Source organism: Larimichthys crocea, chromosome XX (genome assembly GCF_000972845.2).
Source record: "Larimichthys crocea isolate SSNF chromosome XX, L_crocea_2.0, whole genome shotgun sequence".
Classification (NCBI taxonomy): domain Eukaryota; kingdom Metazoa; phylum Chordata; class Actinopteri; family Sciaenidae; genus Larimichthys; species Larimichthys crocea.
Genome location: NC_040030.1, coordinates 1738025 through 1751313, shown reverse-complemented (window position 1 = coordinate 1751313; position 13289 = coordinate 1738025). Strand labels below are relative to the sequence as shown.

The 13289-nt window shown below is 38.8% G+C and overlaps 1 protein-coding gene across 1 annotated transcript in view; it reads left to right on the top strand.

Moving 5' to 3' along the window:
• Window positions 1–1388: 1388 nt before the first annotated feature.
• The window catches only part of mtpn (myotrophin), a 31406-nt gene continuing 19505 nt past the window's right edge, over window positions 1389–13289 (top strand). Inside the window, exon 1 of the mRNA XM_010738901.3 lies at window positions 1389–1755. Within this exon, the coding sequence (XP_010737203.1) occupies window positions 1687–1755 (69 nt within the window). The 5' untranslated portion in view covers window positions 1389–1686. The remainder of the gene's footprint in view (window positions 1756–13289) is intronic.

Here is a 13289-nt window from a genome sequence, read left to right as displayed (position 1 = left end):
TTATTGCAAGAGTAGTGACCATAATATAAATAATATTACAAAGGAAAGTGACCATGATATGAATAATAACTGCAAGGTATAAATGAAATAAAAATAGAAAAAAATTGCAATGAGACATGAACAAGGAGACTACAACATGATCAGGTGGTGATGGGATTAGATAGATAGATAGATAGATAGATAGATAGATAGATAGATAGATAGATAGATAGAAAGAAAGAAAGAAAGAAAGAAAGAAAGAAAGAAAGAAAGAAAGAAAGAAAGAAAGAAAGAAAGAATACAAAAAGTAATAATGTGAACCCAACATGTCCGAAAAGGAGTAGGATGAAGCATAGGCTTATTTAAACCTACCTCTTCTCCACTATTCAATAAATAATCTTACTCCCGAAAAATACATTTCTAAGTAATACATATCTACTAAAATAAAATAGAGAAATAGAAAACAAATACATTAAACAAACAAATACATAAATCATTTATCATTTATGAAAACACCCATTGTTAAAGCCCTGTACCTCGCAAAAACTTTTTTAATGTGGTACGTGCCCAGATTATAACCACCAACTCTGTTAAAAAAACAATTTTTGGATAGTTTTTTTTTTGCTTTGTACATGATTTGTGCTGTTTGGAAATGAATCAGATCAGTGATTGGATTACTACAAGAACTTCTGCAAAATCTACAGGTGATACAATGTATTAATAAATAATATTACAAAAGTAAATGACCATGATATAAATAATAACTGCAAGGTATAATGAAATAAAAATAGAAAAAAAATGCAATGAGACATAACAAGGAGACTACAACATGATCAGGTGGTGATGGGATTAGATGTAGTAAGGGCGTATTTAAACCTACCTCTTCTCCACTATCAATAAATAATCCCAAAAAACATTTCTAAGTAATCAATATCTACTAAAACAAAATAGAGAAATAGAAATAATACATTAAACAACAAATATATAAATCATTTATCATTATAAAAACACCTTGTTAAAAGCCCTGTACCTGCAAAAACTTTTTAATGTGGTACGTGCCCGCGTGATGTTTAAATTGAACTCACCCCTCAGATTATAACAACAACTCTGTTTTAAAAAAATATTTTTAAATTTTGCCAGGAAGTAGATTTCTTCTCTGTTTTTGCGTTTTACATGATTTGTGCTGTTGGAAGAATCAGATCATGATTGGATTACTACGAACTTGGCAAAATCCTATACAGGTGATACAATGATATATTATATTATATTATATATATATTATATTATAATTATATTATATATATTTATATGTGGTCCGTGTTGTTCCATATTTAATAGTTATGAGGTGATAATAACAGTCTTGTGGCACCTGAACGCATCTCGGAGCTCTCACCTTAAAAAGTTAACATCCGGGTTGACGACATCGGAAACAGTCGTGGCCTGCAGAGAAAGGCGGATCCCTCTCTGCTACTTTGCCTTCCACAACTTCTTTTCAGACCATTTTTTTTCTTCCCCCCCACCCGTTATTTACCGACAGGTTCCCGGTTAACACGTCCAAACTGTTCAAACTGTTTTTGTCCGGTATTAAAACAACAAAATCCAGCCAGAGGAGCTCCGCGACCCGAGCCGAGAGTTTCCCCAGCTGAAGCTAACTTTTACCCGGGGAAGCAGCAGCAGCGGCGGCGGCGGCGGCGCCTTCACGGGAACATGGAGGATAAAGATTTGATGTGGGCTTTGAAGAACGGGGACTTGGAGGAGATTAAAGCCAAAATCACGGTGAGATAACCGCGGTTTGATTTTGTTTTTCACTCATTTTTATTTTTATTATTTTAAACAAACGGCTGCGTTAGCTCGGTGTAGCTCAGAGCTAACTAGCGAGCTAACGGCTAGCCGAGAGTTGGGTAACATTAAGTAAGATGACGATAATATAATTTATGAGTTTGTGTCGTTATCTACAGTTTATGGTGCTGGGCGTGAATCCACTTTAAAGCTCATTTTGATACAGACTTAAAACACACACACACACACAAGTCTGAACGCTTAGGTTAGCACAGTTAGCTCCACACAGTGCTACTCCTTCAACAGGCTCAGTGTTTGTGTTTGTGTAATGTTTGAATTTAAACAGTTTAATTTGTTTATGTTTAAAAAAGCAACCTGTTGGTGGGCTAACCAGCAGCTGCTGCCTTCACGTCCCATTGTTCTGTCAGCTGTAGTGTGTTTGCAACACGAGCATCGTTGGATATTTGTGTTTTTTTAATCGCCTCTCTTTGTTGCTTCTTGCTGGAGAAATAACCAACACACACACACACATATACACACACATATACACACACACACACACACACACACACACACACACACAGGCCCTGGGCTCCAGGAGTGTGTAGCTAACATTAGGTGGGCGGAGGCCCGGCTACAGCACACCTGACAACACCCTGCACACCAGCCCGTGTCAGGGGGTGCTGGAGAAGTCATTTCATTCACACTGATTTCACTACAGAGCTCCTGTAAGGGAAGATTCAAAGCTGCGTCCTCTGCTGCTTTCACAGTCGTATTAACCCGTCATATTAAATGTAAACGGGCTGTACTTATATAGCGTCTTTCTAGTCTTCCGACCACTCAAATCGCTTTTACACTACGTGTCTCATTCTAGGGCTGTCACAAACGATTATTTTGATAGTCGACTAATCACCGATTATTTTTTCGATTAGTCGACTAATCTGATCATATGTAAATTGAGCCGTGAGCCACCTTCGCCCCCGAGTCTTTCCAAGCCGACCCAGAGGAAATGTGCCCGGCGGGAGAGGTCCCACGAGAAGATCCTCCCGCACAGTGCGGGCATCCCTGACCCGCCGAGTTGAATCCCACGGGCAGACGGAAGTTGCGGGAAAATCGCCCTGATTGGTTAAAATCGCAACAACCGCCCTGAATTCACGGGGATTCACTGAAGTTGCAAATCGCAACATCGTGAATTCCTGCAGGGTCTGTGTTATGGTATCACTAAATTAGTTGTCGACGATTTTGTTCGTTGACATAATTGTGACTAATCAGGGCAGTACTATCTCATTCACACACATTCATACACTGATGGCATTGGCTTCCATGCAAGGTGCCAACTGCTCATCAGTTTTTAGGAGCTAACCATTCACACACATTCATACACCGATGGGGCAGCCTTCAGGGGCAATTTGGGGTTCAGTATCTGGCCCAAGGACACTTCGACGTGCAGGCTGGAGGAGCGAACCACAGATCTTCTGATTGGTGGACGACCCGCTCTACCTCCAAGCCATAGCCGCCCACAGTTTATAGTTAGATAACTATCATTTTACTATAATTATCCACCCGCTTTCCTTCACTTTTTCAGGCTCGGGTCAGGTGGCAGCAGGGTTTAGTAGGGCACAACACCTGGGAGGTCCTGAAGGGTTCCCACACTAGATGGGCCATGTAGTCCCTCCAGCAGGTTCTGCCCCAGAGTCTCAACTTCAACTTGAACTTTATTTATTTATATGTCACCTTTCATACAGAATTGTAGCCCAAAGTGCTTCACAGAGCAGAATAAAAATAGAAATAGACAAAAACTAACAGTTCTTGAGGTAAAAGAGCATTTGCATGAAAAACTAAAGATTAGAAGAAAAGTAAACAGCATAAAACTACAACGAAACAAATAAGAAGAAAAATTAAGACCTATAGGGTAAAAAGCATAATATAAGAACAGTTGCAGTAAAAGTAGATAACAGGGAGTGATCAGGACCTCAAAACTGTAGTGAATGATCAGGCACCTTAGGTAAAAGCCAGGCTAAAGAGGTGTGTCTTAAGTTGTTTTTTTAAAAATGTCTACAGAAGTGCAGTGTCCTCCCAGTTCCTCCCAGTTGGACGCCTCCAAAGGAAGGCGCCCAGGGCGAACCACCTCTGCTGGTTCCTTTCGACATGAAAATAAATTACTGTACTGTAGATGCAGGCTTGCACTTTTTAAACTTTAATTTGAACTCTTTGAACAGCTAGTATATTAAGTTATTTAATCGCTCTAAAATTTCTCCACTCTCGACCTTCATGTTCACTTCCAACCACTCATATCTTAATGACATGAAAGCTAGAAACTGCTCAGAAAGATGTAAATGTAGCTGAAATGATCATACTTGCATATTAAACGGCTTTACACATCCACCCGTGGAAGTTTTTGAGTCTCATCTGGCTTATAAATTGCTGATAATGAACTTAACGTCCTGGATTTTGAAGAATTAGACTGTTGCAGCGTTTTCCCATTTCTGACAGTCCTACTGTACGTCATAGCCATTTCATTATCCACACCGAGTCTGGGTGTAAACAACTTCAGCGCTTTATCCTCTTTTTCTATAGTGGAAATGAAACTATTTCAATTTTATCAGCCGTTGGCGCTGCAGCCATTGAAGGCAACATTTAAACACTATTAGAAGAGGTCGAGCCTTCATATCCGTCATTGCTAATGGATTCAGCGGGACCGAGTGTAAAATGAAGAATCGTCTTCCACGTGTTGTAGTTGACCTTCAGCGGAGTTTGTGATGAAGGTGAATGAGCGAGTGACAATTGGAGGGAGGCTCTGCTGCCATGGTTCATATATATATTTTTTCTGAAGGGCGTGTTTTTGTTGTTTTTTTTGCCATTATTTTAAAAGTCCTCCTAGATTACATTCAGAGCTTAGGGTCTATTGGATGAAATTATTTTACTACTAAATGTTCCCTCGCCCCTCAAAACACAAGGCTTCTGCGCTATACTAGCTTTTTTATTACTTTTTCCAACCTGCATTTTTTATCCTGCTCTATGAATTCATCAAGAAGAGTTGCGGTTGACTCCCTTCATCCAAAAGTTTTCAAATAGTCGGAATACTGAACGACCCGTGATGCTCGCGGCCCGCCTATCACATAATACATTCCCTTTTAGCAAACAATTGCTGCTGTGCAATATCTCAGCGCAACGGGCCAGCGGTGAGTGAGGGTTTCCGAGGGTCAATCAATCCGGGTAGCGCGTTACTGAAGTAAGGAAATTGCTTTCATCCCAACTTGGTGATGGTGCTCGTCGTTAAACCTTTGAAGATCTGGCAACAGGTTCCTTGGGGTAAACAAAACGTCTCATGAGATTTACTGTAGTGTATAAAAAATGTACATAAGAAATACAACTGAAATAGACTTTTTTCATTTATTTATTTGTACCATTATGAAGATTCACACTGTCTTTGGCAGTGTACTTTATTAACGCTGCGATAATCAATCAGTTTTTATATAAAATCAATATAATGGTGAAAGGTGGTCACGCATAGTGCAGGTCCTCCTCAGCCTTCCTACAGAGAATTTTATCTTTATGCAGGTGTTTAGTTGTTCTGTTTTTTGAGTTTTGTTTTATAAAACGAAAAGAACTTATTACCCCCTCTTGCGCTAAGTTCCAACTTTGCACCGCGCAAACAACAAACAACGTTGGCTCTAGCTTGTAAAACAGAGAAGCAGACAGAGGCAGACCCAGAGAGGCAGATGCAAAAGAGACTGCAATAGTTAAACTTAATCAGGGGAACAGAAGGTTAATATTCTGTATCTTTGCTGGATGTGATAAATAAGTTAACTGGTTGCTATATGTTCACATAAAGTGAATAATATGTCATAGATGTTTGTGTTGTTGCCTTGTTGTAACTGCCCCCAACGTGGCCAAAAAAAAGCAATAATTCAGGTTATATAATACTGATACAGGTGGTAATTTCAAAATGGATGCAATGCATATACACAAAACTTAATATTATTTTTTTGTTTTTATACACTTGGTTTGGTGCTCATATATTTTACAGCTTTTTGCTGTATGATTTCGAGTCGTTGTTATGGTTGCATAACTTTTGTCATTTTGTTTCAAATCTGATTTGTTTTTAAAGCAACTGTCATTTTTCTATTCACTTTCCTGTTGCTGGCATGGAATCATTCTCTGTCTCTCAGTGTTTTGTTCTTTCGTTTTCACTCTGTCGTCTGAAACAACTCTTACTTTGTTGGTATTCAGTCCCACATCCTCATCTTACTCCCGGTGGCATTAACACACAAGACCACTATCTCAGCGTGCGTGAACACACTCACACCCAGAATGAGAGCAGACTGAACAGACGAAGTCTGCGAGAAAATTCACCTATTAAACCCGTTAGACGTGTCAACATATAAAACCAAAGCAATGCTGGCCCAATAAGAAAAACTGTAAAATTACAAATGGGTATACTCAGAAAAAGAAAAAATGAATCCAACTATTTTCTTCACCCAGCATGGTGTAAAGAAAGTATGATGATAGATGTTGAGTTTTTGCACAGTTCCAAAATATTACAGCATGAATTTCAAGAGTCGCTTCAACATGTTCCCAAATCCTGACAATCTTGGGTGAGTAGGTGGCTTAGTACTTGCAGACCTGACATTTAAACAACTCTCAGTACATATCCCAGGATTGTGCTGAGGCTGTTGAGTCAGGATACCTTGGGTGTCACAGCAGGCCTCACTAATCACGTTTACATTTAGCCGTGACAAAGACAAGGCCCGTGTACAAATGAGATGATGGATTAAACAAATTTAGTAAGTATGGATTACCCTCAGTACACTAATCAACTTGATTAGGGGGTGTCGAGGAATATACGTAGAGGGGCTAAATGGGCAGATCACAGGAGGTGGAGATCATTTTGATTTGCAAACACGGACAGAGTTTCGGGGGGGTTTTTCTGATAATAGAAGATTTTGAAGACAGTTCACTGTATCTGTATCTTATCCTGCAGATTTCTCAGTGTAAAAAGAGCAGAAAGAATTTAATGTTACAATGTCGGCGGTGGGCGCTTGCAGCAACACCAATAACAGTCTGAGAAATGTGACACTGATTTTGTGAATGTGGTAATAGTTTATAGATGGCAGAGCTTGAAATAGTACCTTACTGGAGTAAAAGTGCTGCTCTATTCAATATTTATAATTCACAATAGATCTAATAATTGGTGTAATGTGAAAGCTTGCAGGACCAACCAAAGAATTAACCCAATTTTGCATTTATCTTCACATTTTAGTGTCTTTCAGCTAATATTTTGGTTTATCCAACTTCCAAGTGTTGGTCGAGTTGGGAGATGGTTACAAGAGGTCAAGTAGATCTTGGTGTTTGTTTTCACAAGTGACAGGAAAATGGAGCAGATGGACCGGCAGAGTGGTGCCAGCATCAGTGGTAATGCGGATGTTGACCTTTGTGGGGAAGCGGGAGCTGAGCCATGGGGTGGCTTGGCTCAGCCTTAGAGAGGTGGACATCAGGAGGGAGCTTGGAGCCAAGCCGCGCTCCTTCGAATCGAACGATCCAGCAGTGGTGGTTTGGGCCTTGATTAAGATGCCTCCTGGGTTCCTTCAGTTGGAGGTATTTCGGCACATGTCCAAGTGGCAGGAGATCTCCATGCAGACCCAAACTGGCTGGAGCGACGATATAGCCCATTTGGTCTTGGAACCTCAGGATCCCCAGAAGGAGCTGGAGCATTGCTGGGGGGGAACATCTGGAACACTGTGCTAAACCTGCTGCCACATCACAACCTGCCACGAGATGATGGATGGATGTGATGATGGATCGTGGACTGACACTAGAATACTCCCAATAAATGAACGCTAAAGTCTGTGTCTGCCATAAAACACTTTTTAAGATGATATGTCAATATTGTGTTTTATGCTGTGTTTGTGTTGTCCTCATGTGATAAAAAAAAATCTATTAATGAATTAAATGAATACAGACAGCTCATGAACAGAGATTTTATAACCTGCCACTCGAAATTTCATCAAGCTATGTGATGTCAGCGGTATTTTAATGTTGTAGCTGGTCCAGTGACTCTATAATCTGCCGACTGTATTAAACCTGTGCACGTTTCATGAGTTCATTATGTGTTTCGCATGTAAGACGTTAATCACCAAGCAATTAGTAGTTGCAGGTGTTTTTTAATGTAGCACAGTAATAAAAATACCGACATCACCCTCTGAAATACGTGAAGTAAAAGGTCTTGAACTCTTTAAATATGACTTATTATCTTGCGGATGTTAATGTGTCTTTTTGTTTCTGCATAATTAGTAATCCAAACCGAAACTATTTCATCTTTAAAGGTGTAAGAGTGTTGAGGGCTCTCTTTTCACATGTGCTAAAAATGGAGTATAAGATTTATAAATTTGTTTCCGTTAGTGTAAAATGAGACTTTACATCTTGCCTTGGTCCCTTCTATGAGTCTGCCCTTTTTCTACAAGGCCCAGAAGAGACAAACTAAACACTGGCAGGGCCTTTTGCATTTTTCGTTTACTTTTGCAGCTATTAATGTCCCCTTCACGCTAGGAAGGAGAGGACCAACAACTGCTAGATGCCACTAAAATCCTACACACGATCGTTTTATAGCGTCAGTTATAACCTCTCATTGAGGAGAATAGACTCAGTCCTCATAAAAAAAGGCTGTATTTGATGCTGTGATAGAAATATCTAATTGGCTTGCTGGCAGATTACTGCTTGTTTAATTACATCCGTTCTTTTATATCATATCACTGAATGTTCTCGTAGATATGAGGAGGTAAATCTGAACGGTTCAATCGGTATTATCCACGGAGAATTGCTTTGAAGAGCTGAGGAGGAGAGGTTCTGTGTTTTATTTGAGCTCCGTCTGGACTTTTTAATGGACCATAGTGCACTGTGTAGTTTTGCTGCCTGTGAGCGCTGCTAATGGACGAAAATGGAGGTGCCATGCTGTCAGCCTATGGATGAAAGTACTTTAAATTACTTAACATTCTGTCAGGCGGAAAACTTTTACTCTGGCGTCCACTCGTTAAAAAAAAACAAAACCAATTTTGCTTGTTCACTCACATAACAGGGCTTATATTTGCCACAGGAACATTAACAAGTGTTATTTAGACTGCAAAGGTGATTTAAATTGAAACTACTGACTACAAAATAAAATACACGCAGGTACAAGTATTCATTTTCTGTTTGAGACAACGTAAAAAGAGCATCCAGTATGCAGACTGTGTTATTATCATGACATGACGATTTGAGCCACAGTTGATTTAACCACATATAAACTTATGTTATCCACTCTGGGAGTCATTCAGCATCATATATGTCACATTAGCATAACAAGCAGGAGAAACCTGGGTACCAATCATCATGCGTCTTTACTGTGATTTGGGTGTAAAAGATCTGTTTATTACATCATCACATAAAACAGTTTTAATACCCGTGTTTCAGCTGCTCTGTACTTAAAGTGTATGTGTGTGTGTTGGAGAGAGGAGAGCGTGTGTGGGGGATGGTTGTGTGAAAGAGGAGCTTACCAGTAGGAGCAAGATGCAGAATAGCTGTATATTACAAGCATTTTTATTCTGATCATGCTGCCCTATTGAATTTTCTCGAAATAGTGGTCTTTTATTGTCCTCTTCATCCTCTGGTGATTGGTTTTTCCAAGGGGCTGCTGTGATTACACGCGATGATAGTGCAAACAACACTTTTGCCATCATCTGTATTCACAGGAGGAGGCTGGAGAGTATGTATACAGTTGGCTTGATTTGGTGAATGAGGTTAGCAGGGGGCAGGCAATGGAGGGAGAGGGGCAGATGTGGAAGGCTCCTAGTGGCAACGCCGTGGCAAAAAGACAGTTGTTTGCTCTGCCCTTGAACCTTTACAGATCAAGGTAAAGTAATAATAGTTTCTTCCACCCCTCTCTTGCCTTGTTGTCTACCTGCAGCTGATCTCTATTCATCAGGGACTGATTGAGCAGTTCTTCAAATGGCGGATGACAACTAGGGATGGTCGTGAAAGTGCAGATTGCTTCCTACAGGTGCTGCATTGAATGCTTCCAATCCCTGGAATGCCTTGACAAATATGACGGGCAAAGTGTGCAACCAAAACCATCATCAGTCATAAGGACCACTCACTCTGTGAGGACGGCTCTCACTCTCTCATACATGTGTCGGGAGGTCAGAGTTCAACATTCAGTGTCTTGGTCAAGCAGGTAGGCTTCACAGACATTAAACCTGACTGATGAACAGATTGATGTGAGCTGTCCTGACAACGATTCTCTCAGTTGTTTTGCTCATTCAGTCGTGTGGTTTTATATTTACACCCACAGCAATACATCTAAAATGAGCCCTATAAGAACACATTTGAATTTAAATTAAACCTGTGCAAAGATACAAATAGAAAACTACATTAAAAAAGAAATGGACAATACAGATCAAATATTATACATATATATTACTTTATACACTAGACTCAGACTAAACGCCAGCATGAAATGCTCGCTAACACTGTAAATCAGGGATTTCCCTACAGATTACTTTTGGCTGGAAGCATTTGGCTTTTTAAGCATTTTTGAATTTGCTAAATGTAATGAGTGAAACGTTTTAAAACTTAACGTCTAGCACACTTTTGACTATACTCATACGATCATAATATAGTTCATAGCAAGTTTTCCCATAACAAATTTTATTTGTTTTATTTTGTTATCTGACTTCAAGGAATATGACACAAGGCAAACTGGTTTTTAGATTGTTTCAAGCTAGATTGGTCTTAGATTGGTTACCATTGGCCATTAACAATGAAACTTATCATTGATTGTAATTTTTTTCATTTTTTATAAAGTTGTTATTTGGCCCCCGGCATCCTCACTTTGTCAAATCTGCGGCCCTCTTTATAAGAAGTTTGGATAGATATACTTATTCATCCCACCACGGGAATTGTACTTGTTACAGCAGCAGAGGAAAGTGTAGCATACAACTACAGAATTAGAAAAAAAAGTAGAAAAGGCAAAAACAACGAAATATCTATAACCTACACAATAAACCACAGTGGCCTGATATATAAAAAGAGTATTGTAATGTAAAGTGACCATAGTGTAAAAAATATTGCAAAGAAGTGACCATGATACAAATAATAAAATTATTGCAAGAGTAGTGGTGAGCATAATATATAATATTACAAAAGAAAGTGACCATGATATGAAATATAACTGCAAGGCAAATGAACATAAAAATAGAAAAAAAATGCAATGAGACTGAACAAGGAGACTACAACGTGAGGGGATAGATAGATAGAAGATAGATAGATGATAGAAGATAGATAGATAGAAGATAATAGATAGGATAGATAGATAGATAGATAGATAGATAGATAGATAGATAGATAGAATAGATAGATTATTTCGAAACATGTGTGGGTAAACACACAAAGTGAACATAAAAACAAACAAATCCAATGAAAATATGTCAAAACAACAATAACAATAGTAAAAACAAAAAGTAATAATGTGAACCCATCATGTCCGAAAAGGAGTAGGATGAAGCATAGGCTTATTTAAACCTACCTCTTCCTCTCATCTATTCAAAGTACATATTCTAAGTAATACATATCTACTAAATAAAATAGAGAAATAGAAATAAATACATAAACAAACAAACAAATCATTTATCATTTATGAAAACACCCATTGTTAAACGCCCTACTTCTCCCTGTACCTCGCAAAAACTTTTTTAATGTGGTACGTGCCCAGATCACCACCAACTCTTTAAAAAACATTTTGAATGTTTTTTTTTTGCTTTGTACATGATTTGTGCTGTTTGGAAATGAATCAGATCACTGATTGGATTACTCAACAACTTCGCTGCAAAATCTACAGGTGATACAATGATATTAATATAAATAATATTACAAAAGTAAATGACCATGATATAAAAATAACTGCAAGGTATAAATGAAATAAAAATAGAAAAAAAATGCAATGAGACATAACAAGGAGACTACAACATGGATCAGGTGGTGATGGGATTAGATATGTAGATAGGCTTATTTAAACCTACCTCTTCTCCACTATTCAATAAATAATCTCCAAAAATACATTTCTAAGTAATACATATCTACTAAAACAAAATAGAGAAATAGAAAATAAATACATAAACAACAAATATATAAATCATTTATCATTTATAAAAACACCCATTGTTAAAAGCCCTGTACCTCGCAAAAAACTTTTTAATGTGGTACGTGCCCGCTGATGTTTTAAATTGAACTCACCCCTCAGATTATAAACAACAACTCTGTTTTAAAAAAAAATATTTTTAAATGTTGCCAGAAGTAGATTTCTTCTCTGTTTTTGGTTTGTACATGATTTGTGCTGTTTGGAAAGATCAGATCAGTGATTGGATTACTACGAACTTCTGCAAAATCTAACAGGTGATACAATGATATTTATATTATATTATATTATATTATATTATATTATTATATTATATTATTTATATTGTCCTTGTTGTTCCATTTTAATGTTATGAGGTGATAATAACAATCTTGTGGCACCTGAACGCTCTCGGAGCTCTCACCTTAAAAGTTAACATCCGGGTTGACCAATCGGAAACAGTCGTGGCCTGCAGAGAAAGGGGACCCTCTCGCTACTTTGCCTTCCAACATTCTTTTCAGACCATTTTTTTTCTCCTCCCCCACCCGTTATTTACCGACAGGTTCCCGGTTAACACGTCCAACTGTTCAAACTGTTTGTGTCGGTTATTAAACAACAAAATCCAGCCAGAGGAGCTCCGCGACCCGAGCCGAGAGTTTCCCCAGCTGAAGCTAACTTTTACCCGGGGAAGCAGCAGCAGCACGGCGCGGCGGCGCCTTCACGGGAACATGGAGGATAAAGATTTGATGTGGGCTTTGAAGAACGGGGACTTGGAGGAGATTAAGCCAAAATCACGGTGAGATAACCGCGATTTGATTTTGTTTTCACTCTTTTTATTTATTATTTTTAAACAACGGCTGCGTTAGCTCGGTGTAGCTCAGAGCTAACTAGCGAGCTAACGGCTAGCCGAGAGTTGGGTAACATTAAGTAATGTGACGATAATATAATTTATGAGTTTGTGTCGTTATCTACAGTTTATGGTGCTGGGCGTGAATCCACTTAAAGCTCATTTGATACAGACTTAACACACACCACACAAGCCTGAACGCTTAGGTTAGCACAGTTAGCTCCACACAGTGCTACTCCTTTAACAGGCTCAGTGTTTGTGTAATTTGAATTTAAACAGTTTAATTTGTGTTTATATTTAAAAAAAGCAACCTGTTGTGGGCTAACCAGCAGCTGCTGCCTTCACGTCCCATTGTTCTGTCAGCTGTAGTGTGTTGAACACAAGCATCGGTGATATTTGTGTTTTTTTAATCGCCTCTCTTTGTTGCTTCTTGCTGGAGAACTAACCAACACACACACACACAACATATATACACACACACACACACACACAACACAGACACACACAGGCCCCGGGCTCCAGGAGTGTGTAGTTAAC